General features: G+C 35.3%; 2 protein-coding genes across 2 annotated transcripts; both read left to right on the plus strand.

Annotated features, from left to right (window-relative positions):
* Positions 1 to 1,579: 1,579 nt before the first annotated feature.
* On the plus strand, positions 1,580 to 1,962 carry LOC110093782. Its single transcript, XM_020818767.2, has one exon. It carries the CDS (start codon positions 1,622 to 1,624, stop codon positions 1,898 to 1,900), a length of 279 nt encoding a protein of 92 aa, XP_020674426.1. The 5' UTR covers positions 1,580 to 1,621; the 3' UTR covers positions 1,901 to 1,962.
* A 7,012-nt stretch (positions 1,963 to 8,974) lies between these two features.
* LOC110093806 (protein RER1B-like) lies at positions 8,975 to 12,585 on the plus strand. The gene is made up of 3 exons (XM_020818803.2): positions 8,975 to 9,542; positions 10,220 to 10,400; positions 12,110 to 12,585. The coding sequence occupies exons 1-3, from the start codon at positions 9,193 to 9,195 to the stop codon at positions 12,158 to 12,160; spliced, it is 582 nt and encodes a 193-aa protein (XP_020674462.1). The 5' UTR covers positions 8,975 to 9,192; the 3' UTR covers positions 12,161 to 12,585.
* Positions 12,586 to 15,518: the final 2,933 nt, after the last annotated feature.

Raw genomic sequence — 15,518 nt, forward strand, 5'->3', positions numbered from 1 at the left:
AAAATTTTCATAGAAAAAATGCGATATATCCCGCTTGCTATAAAAATTTCATCAATAGTTTGACAAAAAAATTCGTTTATAGCGTTAATAAATAAAACCATTAGTTTTTAATAAAAAAAAGTACAAAAATGTTTAGTGATTCATTAAATTTGATTATCTCGTAATCCGATTTAAAATTTCTTTAATATGTTTTTAGCCGCACTCATCAATGTCAACATCTTTGCCGGTGCCAGCACGAAGCCTACTTATGGCAGCGTGGAGATGCTTAAAATGTGGGAAATTTAAAATTTAAATATATACATATTATTATTATATTTCTTTACAGTACAGATGAGGTTTCATGACGTATTAACGCTATGCTTTTTTAGTTTTCATTGATAAAATCATCTAATTAAAGAACTAAAATTTTGATTAACAAAAAAAATTGAAGGATATGCATTGACGCAAACATGCAAAACTCTTTGAATTCTCAGAGTAAATTAAATTAAAATGAATGTAAATGTAGTTTTAAGTTTCTACGATTTTCTATTGATTTTAATAGTTTACTAAAATTAAGAAGACTACTCTAAATCCAACTTATTTACCGTTTGAGCATAACCCAATTCCACAGATCCAACCCAAACTTTCTCCGCATGTTTCTTAGTAACATGCAAAACTCTTTGAATTCTCAGAGTAAATTAAATTAAAATGCATGTAAATGTAGTTTTAAGTTTCTATGATTTTCTATTGATTTTAATAGTTTACTAAAATTAAGAAGACTACTCTAAATCCAACTTACTTTCTTGATTTCAATGTTCTTTTGAAAATTGGATAAAAATTTAGGTTTTGTTTTGCTTTTAAAAGCAATTTTTTAGTAAAAATTTTGTATTAAAAAAAATTATACTAAAAAATTGCTTAAAAATACAGCAAAAAATATATGTTAAATAATGTCTTAGTATATTAGAAGCTTCCTATCGCACAAGTTTTGCAAAAAATCAAGTAAAAAAAAAAGTAATCAAATTAAACTGAAATGTGATTATAATATGACAAATAAAATAGTGAAAAATTGCTGTAAATAGACTCCTAGTAATTACATGCAAAATCTAATTGTATAATTATTATGTAAAAATAATTTAAAAAAATGATATGATATTATATATCTACATATCATTTATTCATAAATATGATTTCATTGGGATAACTTTTTTATTGATTTTTAAAATAATTTTTTTTGTGTTAAAATATAATTTTTACACAAAAAAAAAAATATTTTAAAAATCAATAAAAAAGATTTCAAATAAAATCATAGTTCACTTGCATAGATAGTCGTCTCACACTTCTTTACTTTCCCATACTGATAAATTACAAAAAATATGGACAATTATGTAGCAAATTTTTAGCTGTTAAGCCATTTTTTTAATGACTTGCGTGATTTAGATAACGTTGATCACAAATAAATTAATTTGAGTGATTTAAATAATAGTTCCGACATAATATAAAAAATGTAATGATTTCAATGGTGCTAATAAATATTATATTTAAATAGTCAGCACCAATTGGCCGACTATAAACTCTCCTCTTTCCATCGTGCCTCCAACCACCGGTGAGGAAAAAAAATCTGAGCTTTCTAATTCTTCCGACCATGTCTGGTTCCCTGAAGAAGTGCCGACGAAGCTACCGCCGCCTAAACTTGGCTTCGCGGTCTGATCCTTTACAAGAAGAGCAGAACACCGCCGATCCAAAGAAGGCCGCCGGCGCTGCTGCCCATAGCTCTAAAGGCCATCCGGTGTTAAATTTCTTCGGTGCATCAAATAAAGAGAAGGCGGCGGCCAAGCCGGAGATGATGAGGTATCTGGAGTACATGAAGGAGGCCGGGACATGGGAGCCTTCTTCTGATAGCCCTGTCATATATTTCAAATAGTCTGCTAATTTCGCATAATTAAACTGTACAAGTTTGCTATCTTTTTTTTTTTTTTTTGTTAATTAAACGGAATATTAATATAAGGGCCTCTCTTTTTTTTTGAGAAATTATTCTCTGCGGATTTCGGATCGTCCGGAGGTGAATCATAATGCACCATGCCACTCAGTACATAGCGGTATTGAGCACTGATAACCAGGAAACGAGTGACATAGAGTGTTGTGATTCACCTCCGTACAACAACCGGAATATGAACATAATAATTAATCTTTTTATTTTTGGTGCTATATAAAACTAGTAATCTTGATTGTTTGCAGGATGTGCTTTTATTTTCTTATATTAATTTTATTTCAAGAAAGTTATAGCATAATTTATTAAAAAAATGTAGAAGAGAATATATATATATATATATATATAATTATATATATAATATAATCATTTTTTTAAAAATAATTGAGAAACATATTAGAAATCATTCGAATATGAAATTTGACTTTTGTCATATACTAGAGAGAGATTTTTTTTACTCATAGATTATATCTAAGAATTGATAGTCGTTTAGACTGAAGATTAGATCTTATTTAATATTATAGTATATTTTATTTTAATTAATATAATGGTAATAAAGTAAAATATTTGACCATATACCATTAATTAAGTATATAATACTAAATATGTTAAAAATCTAATAAAATGATTTTTGTTGAATCAAATATTTTAAATTAAATACATTTAATAAGAGTTTCAAAATGAGAAAATAAAAATATTAATTTTAATTAATTAATTAATATTTCATACTATTTTAAAATAAATTTAAGTAACTTTAAAATCGATTTTTGACGAAAGATCATTCATATTAATTTTTATATAATAAAAAAAAACCAGATTCCTTCTTAAAAATAACAGCTATATGACACACATGTAATCAGCGATAACCACAAGGACTGAAAAAGTCTAAAGCACAGTAGTTTTAGTCACGTGGTTGAAATGGGCCGGATATTATTAATTAATCGGAAGATATTGTACAGCTGCGTGGTGGCTGGGATGAGATCGTATATGACACATAATATTGCAGGTGGGGTTAATGTGTTCTCAATTAATAGGTTACCTACTTGGCCTTTATTTTCCATCAGTATTTAAGCTGAGGGGCAATTTTTTTATTATTTTTTAAAATATTTTTTTATCATAAAAATTATTAGTTAAAAAACTACACCTAAAATAAATGACATGATTTTTGCGTCCGGAAATATCCACGACGGTAAAGTAGGAAACTCTTTGGTCGTCATACATGGGAGATATTTGATGAGTAAAAAGTTGATAGCTGCGCGTTATAGCAACTCCTGTAAAAAGTTGTCAGCTTTCATTTTATTTATTAAGACTTTTTTCATTTCAAGTATTCAATCCACTTTCTACTCAAATCATGTAATTCTTCAAGGTGTAGAGAGAGAAATACTAATGGGGTAAAATATTAAAAGGGAGAGGGAGGAATGACTTTCCATTGTGGAAAGAATGATGAAAATAGTTTTTGACATTGAAAGACTATTTGATTAATTATTTTTTTAAATATTTAACTATTTAAATATGATTTTATTAAAACTTTTATGGTTAACTAACTATTTATTATCTAATATTTATTATTAAACATTAAATTATCACCCAAATATTTAATTATTTTTGCACTGCTAATGATTTAATTAATTACTATGAAGGGTTTTGCTTTTACTCGCTTTTGCGCAACGGAAATATTGCAGCCGCGCAATCATGACAGCGCACCAAGCTAATTCAATACTATGTATATTCAGTTCCTCTCTCCACTTCCATACTAAAGCTAAAACTGAAAGCCTAGAGGGGTTTAAAGCTATTTGTTTTAGTGGCTTTATAGAGCAACAATTTTACCAACGAGAAATCATGCTCCAATTTATGTAATTCTTCCTTTTAAAGCAATTTATTAATCTAGAGAAGCCACCAATATTATTTTCTGGACACATGAAAGGCATCAATGGTTCGTTTTTCTCTTTACTCCTCTCTCAAGACTCACGAGTCACGACCTCGAGAATGGCTTTCGTTAGGTCCCCCTAAACGAAATTTCTAGCTTCACCACTGGTCTTAGTGTTGCACAAGTATCCAGCTCACAAACAGAGATAGTATAAACACTAGAATTTTTTATGTAGAAAATCCTGGAAGGAAAGTCATGGGGCAAGTCCAGTTGAAATGAATCTACTAGTGTTTGAATAGATTACAAATGATTGCTTGTTCTTGAACTTGATGATGATAATATTACAATAGTCAACTGTTGGGTTAAAATTTAGTAATGAACAATAATCGGATGGAAGTCCGACAAAGGTTAGTGGTCGGGATAAAATCTGGCGTTAGTTGGTGGTCGGACGGAAGTTGGTGGTCGGGAGGTAGTCTTACGGTAGTTGGTGGCTGGGAGTAAGCCTGGGGAAAGTCTGACGATGGTTTGTGGTTGGGTAGTGGTCAAGGAGTTTGGTGGAAAAAGAACTCTGATTTCTCCTACTTTCTTCTTTTCCTTGTTTGGTCCCCTTTTAGTGAAGAATGAGATGTCTATTTATAATTTTCAGAGAGTGGCTTGACCAGTAAATATAGAGAAGATCAAAGTCATGTTGAGAGTGTTTTGAATGGACGGTCGATATCAATTCCCTTAATTGTGGACTATTTATTGAGCATTTGAGCATCTTAATGATATCAAAATTTGACGATCTTAGGCCCTTTGGATTCGGCTCGTTGAATTGCTCGATTCGATTATAAGCATATCACATTTGGAAATTATTTGGTCGTCCAATTTATGATATGAACCTTCCAAATGTGTTTCGGGTCTTCATCAATATGAACCTATTTGGGCTCGGATTGGGACAAATTTTGATGTCGTTGGGGTCGCCTTTTCAAGACATTAAGTTCGAATATAAGTTTACTGAAATCGGAGTTCGAATGGTCCCATATTTAATTTTTTAAAGTTTTCAATTCAAAATTTTCCTCGAGAGCCATGTTTGATCAAGATAAATTTTTACTAATATATCAATGATAGATATGGATTGACAAAAACATGTTGATTTATTTGATTAGGGTAAATGTGCCCCCATAGTTTTGGCATGGCCATGGGCGGATTCAAAAGGGTCAGCAGAGGCACGTGACCCCTAAAAAATACGATGTCTAATTAAGATTTTAAAATAAAGAAAAAATAATATGGACATATTGGGTAGGCAATCATATATACTTTCTGGCTTGCATTAAAACTATTGTGCAACATTCAATTCAATCCATATGTTTATGTCAACATGTACTTTTGACATATCATCTATCTTCTTTTATAGGTGTAGCCTTATCTATAATCTCCTTAATTTTATAAATAAAAGGTTAAGAGATGTTCTAGATTTCATGCTATTTTTAACTGTTCGCCGCAATATTTAAGCTTCTCACTCTATCTTCATACTTAGGTTTCATTTGGGATAGCTTTCGTACTGCTTCCCAAAACGGCTTTCTAGTATAAAATTTTCTAATTCAAGAAATTTTTGTACTAAAAAGTTGTTTTGGAAAGCAACAAAAAAACTGTCCCAAATGAAGCCTTAGTTAATTTTCTCACTTGGTTCTTTCATTCTAACTCGCCAAACTTACTAGTAGTTATAATTTAAATTAAGTTATAATTTTTTTTTTAATTTAGAAAATGCATTATAATATTAAAGTATAAATAAATTAAGTTTGAATATCCTGATCAAAACTTGATCTGAATGTGCTACATTACTCTTGGATATGCACTAAAATTAGTATAGTGTTTAAATATTATAGGTAACATTAATTTCAATATAAATATAAATTAAGTGATAATGAAATTCATTTTGATTGAATTTTAATTACAATATTTTGATATTTTTTTATTAAATATATGACTTAAATTAATGGCTCGAAGAAATAACCTACTTTAACTATTTATGCCATACTTTTTTTTCATATCACCTAAGAGGTTGGGATCAAAATGTGCCCCACTTATTTTTAGAAGGACAAAATAATTTTCAATTATTTAAAACTTTCATTTTTAATTCTTTGAATTTTTAAATTGGGCTCTAAAAGATTTTATAGAATGACTAATTTGATCTTATTTAAATAATATAACAATAAAACCAAGTGTTTATCTCACCATGTGGGATAACAGTTGATATGTCACAAAAAATTTATCTTGACCAGACACTAATCTCGATGCAAATATAAGGTCGATGCTTCAAAAATTAAAATCGATATCATCCAAACTCTGATATCAATAAACTTATAATCAAATTGAACATCTCGTAGAGACGAACCCAACGACACCAAATTCGTTCTAATTCAAGCCCAAATGGGACCAAATCAAAGGACCAAAGCCTATCTGAACGCTTCAGAGCATTAATTAAATGACCTAATGATGTCCAAATATGACATGCTTATGGTCGAAGAGAGCGACTCGATGAGACAAATCCAACAAGCTCAAGATCATTCAATTTTGACATCTCTAGGGTAATTAAATATTTGATAAATGCTACATAATTAAGGGGATCACTATGAGCCATCCGATGAAGCACTCCCAACATGCTCTTGTTCTTCTCAATATTTACTAGCCACGCACTGCAAAAAAAAAAAAAAAAAAAAAAAAAAAAACCCCTCTATTCTTCACATGAGGAGAGAAATGAAAAGAGAAAACTTGGAGAGCTCCTTTGCCATCGACCACTTCCAGATTTCTTCCTGGCCACTAACCGTCACTAGACTTCTTCTTGTTCATCAGCTGCCACCGAATCTCTTGCCAACCACCAGCCATCGTCAGACTTTCGTCCATTCTCCGATTATCATGAGAATTCTTCCTGGATGTTATCGACATCGGATCTTCTCCCAAATACCATTGCCTCATGACTACAGTCTTTATGACCTCTATCGTCCTCCGACTACGATCTCTTCTACCAACATCTTCAGACTACGGTCTCACCAACTACGGTCCTTCCGATCACCAGCACCTAACTACGGCCTTTACGACCTCTGTCTCCCGCTGACTACGATCCTTCAGACCACTGTCAATAGACTATGGTCTTTCCGACCTATGTCACCTGCCTATTAAGGTTCTTTTGACCATCGTCATCTTGTTACGATCTTTCTGACATCCTTCATCATCCAACCGACCACCGTTTCCCTCTGATTAGCCACCATCATACGACTATGATATCTCTAACCACTATCGCCAAACTACGGTCTCTCAAAACATCACCGCTTGACTACGCTCTCTTAAACCATCATTACCAGACTATGGTCTTGCCGACTACTATCGCTTGACTACTATTTTTTGACCTTCATTGTCCTCCTACTAGATCCTTCCAACCAGCATTGTTCGCTTACATTCTTTCCTCTATAGCCTAGATACCACGGTCTCTCTACCCAATATCTCCAGACTATAGTCTCTCTGACTGTCGTTGCCTGACTACAGTCTTGATCACCGTCACATGACTATGGTCTTTCTGACCTCCGTCGTTCGTCGAATACGGTCCTTCTGATCACTATCAACCAACTATGATCTTTCTAACCTCCATCACTGCCTACCACAGTTCTTCTGACCACCGTCACTTGATTACAGTCTTTTCGACCTCCATCGCCCTCCGACCAACCATCGTCCCCCTTAGATTGGTCACCATCGCATGACTATAATATCTCTGACCACTGTCATCTAACTATGGTCTCTCCAAACACTGTCGCATGACTACACTCTCTTCAACCACTATCACCTGACTATGATCTTTCCAACCTTTGTCGCCCTCCTACTAATATCCTTCCAGCTAGTGTCACATGACTACAATCTTTCCAACCACTATTATTTGTCGAGTACGGTCTCCATGACCAACATCTCCAAGTTGCATTCTCTCCAATCGTCGTTGCTCGATTACGGTCCTTCCAACCACCGCCACATGACTATGGTCTTTTCGACCTTCGTTGCCCGGTAATTACGATCATTCTGACCACAATCGCCTGACTATGGTCTTTCTGAGCTCCATCGCCCGCTGACTACAGTCATTTGGACCATTGTCACCCGACCATGATCTTTAGAACCTCCACTACCTGCATACTATGATACTTCCGACCACCGTAATCCTATTACAGACTTTTAGACTTCTGCCACCCTTAGACAAATCACCATCACCCATATATGCAAACTTTAGCCACAGTCGTCCAACTATGGTCACTCCAAATGCCATCACCTGACCACGATCTCTCTAATCGCCATCACCCGACTGCGGTCCTGCCGACCATTATCTCCCCACCATGGTCTTTCCTACCTCCGTCCCCTGCCTACTATGATACTTCCAACCAACGTCTCCCTACTACGGTCTTTCTGACTCCCGTCTCCAGTGGATTACAATCTTTTTGACCAACATCTCCAGACTATAGTCACCCCGACCGTCGTTGACCGACTACAGTCCTTCCGACCATCGTCACCTGACTATGATTTGTGTGACCTCCGTCGCCCTCCAACTATGGTCCTTCTGACCACTATCACCCGACTACGATTTTTCTGACCTCCGTCGCCCATCAATTCTGGTCTTTTCTACCACTGTCACCTGACTACAGCATTTCTAACTTTTATCGCATGACTATGATCCTTCCGACCACTATCGCCCAACTACAGTTCTTCTGACCTAGATCGCTCGTCGAATATGATCTTGATGGCCAAGCGAACATGTCAACCATATAATGCACTTTATATAATGTATATTGGCAACATAGAGCCAACACTTTTCCCCTAAGGAAATGCCTTATTTGTAATAAGCTGCAAACGCTCGTGGGTTCATTTAAACTGTGTAAAACCCTGCTCCCCTTTTCAGGGGTTCCACATAAAAATTTTGATGTCTTATATGAATGTTGCATACCTCAATCTTTCACCTATTTATGTGTTAATTTTTTTTTACAAAATTAAGACATTAAATTTTATATTTCTATTCGGCCGTGAATATTTTAAGACGTAACAAGAGTTAAAAAAATTTTCCCCAAAAAGAGTTAAAAAATTAAATTTATATTTTTATATGATAGGAAATAAAAATCAACACGAGGCCGGCATATCACTCTGCGATTCTGCGCCCCGAAGGCCCCAAAACTTAGCGCTAAATGGATTCTATGCCGTAAGCCTTGTCCTCACCAATTGACCCGATCTATTTGATCATTTGAGAATCTGAATTGGTAGATATTGCATCTGCAGATCGAGTTATTGCCCGATGTTTGGATCGTTCTCTTGTTTAGATTAGATCTAGAGTATCAAGCCCTAGCTCCTGATGGAAGGAGCACTGGGCGGAGACCCAGGTGAACCGACTAACCTGGCGAAATGGAAGAGCGATTTCTCCAGGTCGTTTCAGTTCTACCTCGACCGCTCCACTCCTCATCCGGTTAGCAGATGGCTGGGGACGCTCGGTATTGTTGCGATCTATTCTTTGCGGGTTTATTTGATTCAGGGGTTCTACATCGTTACATATGGCCTCGGGATCTATTTGCTGAATCTACTGATAGGGTTTCTGTCTCCAATTGTTGATCCGGTGATCGAGGGCATGGAAGGAGCATCTCTTCCAACCAGAGTTTCGGATGAGTTCAAGCCCTTCATTCGACGCCTTCCAGAGTTTAAGTTCTGGTATTTTCTATTATTTTTTCAATTGTCGAGTTGGTTATATTTAAGTCCACAAGTTTCTTCGACTAATGATGCATTTGGTAATCTTACCACAAAGTATTGACATTATAGATTATGTTTTTTATTTTTCATTGTAGATATTCTTAAAAGTATATTTTAATGGATCTAAATTGATTGACATACAAGCATCTCACATTTCATACCAAAGTTGAAAGTTTTGAACACTTCTGAATCACAAACTACTAATCTACCTATAGCATGAAAGAATTAAACTCAGGTAGCGCAATTTGCATAGATTATCGACATTGCTCTTTGGGTATCTGACTTTGTAAACATTTGCAAGTGATCAAATGTTAAATTGAGCTAAACCTATTATGCAGCATTCCCTTTAACAGTTTAACTTAAGTCAGCTTACTTTGAAGTAGATACTATTTAGTTGTTAGGTATCCTTCTCCTTCAATGTAATTGCTATCCTCCTGCATATTTTAGCATTACTACACTATCCAACCCTAGCCGAAAAAATGTTTTGATGAGTTGGCAATGTGTGCCATAGACAGCCAATTGAGGGGATGAGTTGGGCAGCATAACATTTTCTTTTGTTGTAGTATTTATTTCATTCATAGGAATTATGAGATACGATAGTGTTTTATTTACATTTGCAACGATCTCTGCATTTTCAGGTACGCCATAACAAAAGCATTCTGCATAGCCTTTGTTATGACCTTCTTTTCAGTTTTTGATGTTCCTGTGTTCTGGCCGATACTTCTTTGTTATTGGATAGTTCTTTTCTTCTTGACAATGAAGCGGCAGATTATGCACATGATCAAGTATAAGTACATCCCATTCACCACAGGGAAGCAGGTGAGGGTTCCATCTTTTTGATGTTTTAGCTGTCATTATTATTCTCTTTGATTTAAGGGGTATTAAGATAAAACTATTACTGATACCAGTAAAATCTTGTGTGAGTATATTGCAAAATCTCATTGGATTAAGTTTGGAGTTATTTGTGTGTAACATTCAAATTTTGTATATTTATAAAAATAGCTTAAAATATCTCCATCTACAATAATATGATAGGAAACACTTGGATTCCCAAGTGTTTCTCACCAAAACTGAAGTAGATCCGATGGAAACTGCTGTACACAGCAGAAAAACAGCAAAAATACGAGAAAAACTGAGAGGAAACGTAGGAGAAATCGTAGGAAAACGAAGCAAACACTTTTATTCCAGTAGACGATGAAAAGCACTTGCAAGATACAACTTTCCTTCAATTCGAGAGGAAGGAAAAACTCTCCAAAGATCTCCGGCAAAGCCAAGAGCCCAAGAACACAAAACCCTAGATCTCCAAACAATTCAAATTCAAGATAATCCCCCCCTTTCCTCCTAACCTCCTAATTAACCATAAAGGAGTTTTACAAAATGTCTAAACAGCCCCTCGCATTCAAAATTTTCCTCCCAAAACCCTTCCTTGGCCCCCGTCGGATTCGCTTGTTCTGCTCGGTTCTGCCCGCCTTGCTCGGTTCCGCCTCCTGTAGGTGTGGACCGGTCCGGGTTGGACCGGTCCAGCCGGCCCCTCCTGGGCCGGCGTAACATAATATTATCCAAATCTCAACGAACATAATAAAGCTCACCTCATATTTTTGTTTTCATTAAATTCTCAACCGAGTTAGTTGCGGCACACATAAATACAAGGTTTTATTTTTTAATTTTTTGGGCAAGGTGTTATGATGAAGATTTAGGTGGTATGGCTTTTATTTCTTTAGCTAAGTTTTTATTTTTTTTATTTTTTTCTGTCGGATAATTTGAACCGCTCACCTGTAATTTCTTCCAAGAACTTCTTCAGCTTTCACCAGCTATTCCCTAATTATATTTCTGAAGGGAGAAAATATACTGCTACCGGATAAGTCTTGCTATATTTATACACCCAACATATTCCTTTCTACCATTTCCTTCCATACTTGCATGTTCTTTAATACTTTTTATGCAATAATCTCAATGAGATTGCATGTTCTGAAAATGTTCTTGATCCATTGAAGTGGAAGTCTGGAGAGATGAAGGGAGAACGAAGGACATTTAGGAGGAAGTGATGGGAGAGCTGGGAGGAATTTTTGGTGGTAGGGAGTTAGTGGGATGGATAATTTTTTTGTTTTTCATAAGCAATATAAAAGGTAGAAATTATTTGCAAATCCTTTATAAACATCAGTTTGAGTAGATGGGCGGGTAAATTGGTGTCACTAAGGAAAGTTTAACTATAGTTTCGTTTGGGACAGCTTTCGTACTGCTTTTTAAAACGGCTTTCTATTCTAGTATAAAATTTTTTAATTAAAAAAATTTTTTACTGGAAAGCTGTTTTTGAATACAACAAAAAAGTTGTCCCAAACAAAGCCTATATCTATATGACTAGACATTAGTAAAATAGGAAAGAAATGAATATAACATGTATCTGATAGTGGCATATAACTATATTTTCCTGACTAGAAATAGATCGAGCAGTTGCCTGCAGCACCAACCCGCCTATGACTCCATAGCTAATGTTTCTGAATAACCCTGTTTTGTTTTTGATTTGATAGAAGTACACTGGGAAGAAAGCTACAACAAGCAGCAGTTTGTTCCAGGACTGATCCCAGGCATGCTCGTCAACACCCGAGTATGGTTATCAATAAAAGGGACACGAAGATCTCTTGTTTCAGGATTCTCTATGGAATGTGCCCTATTTTGTTCTAAGACTAGAAGGAAACAAGCAACCGCACAACTCTTTTTGGTTACCTAGCAAGTAAGGGATGGCCCTTCTGCGAGATAGGAAAACTGTTATATTCTTTTTTGGTTTTTTTCATGAAGTGTGTCTTCATAGATATTATATCTATATTTACTTTAATTTTTGACAAGTATTGAGCTAAGAATGTTTCTTGTGATTTATGTGAGGTTATGAAGAAAACATTTGGTTTCAGTGCCATTATGTTAGTGTGGGCTACGGTCATGTATTGATCTGTAATATTTAATGTCTAATGAAACGTCTGATGATATCAACAGGTATTGAGCTCAACTATCTGCTCGTCTTTTTTCTTGCCATTGTGCTATTGCCTGCTTCATTCTCTTAAAGATCAAGGTTTCTACACCATTTGCAACTCATTTCAGGCTAGCTATCCATTAAAAGATTTTGAATTTGAGAACAATGTTTCTATGGCAATGGCTATAATAAAGTGGCAAGTAGTTTTATTTTTCGTGTGAGTGACCCATCAACCTTTGCTTAAACTTTTATTGAAGTGGTGGAAGTGCATGTAAACATGATATTCAGGAACAGATATAGTTAATATCATTATATATTTGTTATATTCAGACTTGACCGTGGAGCACAAGAAATTATTAGGTGCGGAGACCGGACGTAGAGATACGTCTGGATTCCACTTAAAATTTGATGCATGGAGTGCACTTTGGTTGCACTTTTTTGTGTGCTTTACTTGCATTTTATCTGAGTTTTACTTGCACTTTAATTGCACTTTGATTGTTCTTTTATTGCGCTTTTTGACTGCGTTTTACCTGCACTTACGTTTTGGCTACGTTTTTGGTGCGTTTGGCTTAAAGTTTTGCGGACACATTAAATATATAAAGTAAAAAATAAATCCAATTGAATATCCTCGTGTTTACTCCATCTGTCAACATTTTATTGGAGTCTGGACGTACCTCTACATCTGGTATCGGCACCTAATAATTTCTCATGGAGCACACCAAATTATACCACTTAGTGAAAAAAGAGAGGAGAGAGAGAGAGAGAAGAATTTAGAGTGAGAAACTTAAAGATGTTTGTAAAATAAAATTTTAAGTATAAAAAATTGCATAAATTGATCTCTTATTTAAAGATTTGCGTTGGGGATTCATCATTATAAGATTGATTGCATACATGATTGTATAGAAAATAAGACATGATATTGTGTAGCATGATTAGAATATATCATTTGATGAAGTTTAACAAACTCCCAATAAGTTGCTAGCATGGTGTGTATTTATGATCAAATAGTCAAGTAGTTGATCAATATTTTTCCTAAAAGAAGTCATCCTCTTTGAATAGTCACTAGAGCTAATTTCACATATCGTACTCATTAGAGCTAATTGATAAGGTGTATTCTTCGACGGATTCTTAGATAGTAGTTGTTAGCGAATTTTTTGTTGACAAGCAAGTCCTTAAGTTGAGTTTGAGCATATCGAGTTAGCTTGGTTTGAATTGAGTCGACTTGATTTGAACACTCTATTTTTTTTATCTATAGATTTACATTTAGTTTATCGATTCTCTTATATTGTCGAAAGTTTTTTACTAAAAGAATAATAGAACATATAAAAAAAAATATTATTCTTTGATTATCATAAAATTTTCATAAATATCTATTTAAAGTTTCATTTGAACAGTTGTCTCATTACTTTTTAAAGTAGTTGATAAGATTAACATTTCAAATTATAGTTGATATATCATCAAAAATTTATCTTGATTGGGCAGGAATCTTGAGGCAATTTCCTATTAGAAACATCCAGGATTAAATCCAGAGTCATATGAACTCCGATTTCAACAAACTTTTAGTCGAATTGACCGTCGAAGAGTTGAACCTAGCAACACCAAATGTGATCCAATTTGAGCCCCAATGCTTCCAAAGTCGGAAGCACGTTTAGAATGTTAGAAGTATAAATTAGATGATCAAATGATTTTCAAATGTAACATGCTTATTGTCGAATCGAGCAACTCGTCGAGATAAATCCAACTAACCCAAAACCATCGAATTATGACAACATTAAGGCAGTATGCTCGATAAACAGTCTATGATCAAGGGAATCAATATCGGTCCTCCATAAAAAACACTTCCAATATGCTCTTGATCTTCACCCTATTTATTAGTCATGTCACTCCCAAAAATTATACATATACCCCTATTCTTCAAAAGGGGGTGGGAGAGAGAAAAAAACAAGAGGAAGAATAAAGAGAAATCTAATAACTATCTTGCCACCATGCTCCTCCTCGACTACCGCCCAGCCACCAGCAATTGATGGACTTCTGCCCAACCTCCAGCAATCATTGGACTTTTGCACTACCACTAACCGTCATCGTACTTCTGTCAGACCAACGACTGTCGCCGGACATCTGTTTGTCCACCGATGACACTAGACTTCCGCCTAGCCACCTACCGTTGCCAAACATCTGCCCAGCCCCGCTCGGCCACCAACCAAAGACGAACTTCTACTCGGCCACCGATCGATGCAGGACTTTGGTCGACCATTGACCTTCGCCAAACTTCTGTCTAGCCACCGACCGTCACCGAACTTTTGCTCAACCATTAACTAACGCTAGACTTCAACCTTGCCACCGACCATCACAAGACTTCTGTCGGCCCAACAATCAAGGCTAGACTTCCACCCGGCCGTCGATTGACGTCAGACTTTCGATCAACCACAGACAAACATAGAACTTTCTCCCGACCTCTGACTGACGCCAGACTTTCTCCCAGCTATTGATCGACGCCAGACTTTCTCCCGACCGTCGACTGTCGCCTGACTTTTGTCAGGCATACGATTAACGCCAGAGTTTCTACCAAATTTTTCAAACTATTGTAATTTAATCGTCCTCAAGTTTCAAGACATGGATCATTTTAACATGTTCAAATACTAGTGTAATCATTTTGACTGGACATGACCCTGTGGTTTTTCCCTTTTCTTTGGTTTGAGATGAACTCCTCTGATAAATTTCTCATGCTATCCTCAAGCGGCAAGCCTGGATATGACTCTATTCAATTGTAGGAGGAACTATTCCCATATTCGTCAAGTTGGCCAAAATGTTTGTCGAATAATTTATTGCCAATCAAATAATTGTTAAAAATTTTTCTTACCTCGCAGGAATTCCCCAGAGTGAAAGTGACTCGCTCAAAGAATACTTTTAAAGATTTTCTACTAAAGCTCGTCAAATTCTAAAGGTGGATCTTAAATTGCTTATAAGAGTTT

The sequence above is a fragment of the Dendrobium catenatum genome, unplaced genomic scaffold (assembly GCF_001605985.2).
Source record: "Dendrobium catenatum unplaced genomic scaffold, ASM160598v2 fragScaff_scaffold_659, whole genome shotgun sequence".
Taxonomy (NCBI): Eukaryota; Viridiplantae; Streptophyta; class Magnoliopsida; order Asparagales; family Orchidaceae; genus Dendrobium; species Dendrobium catenatum.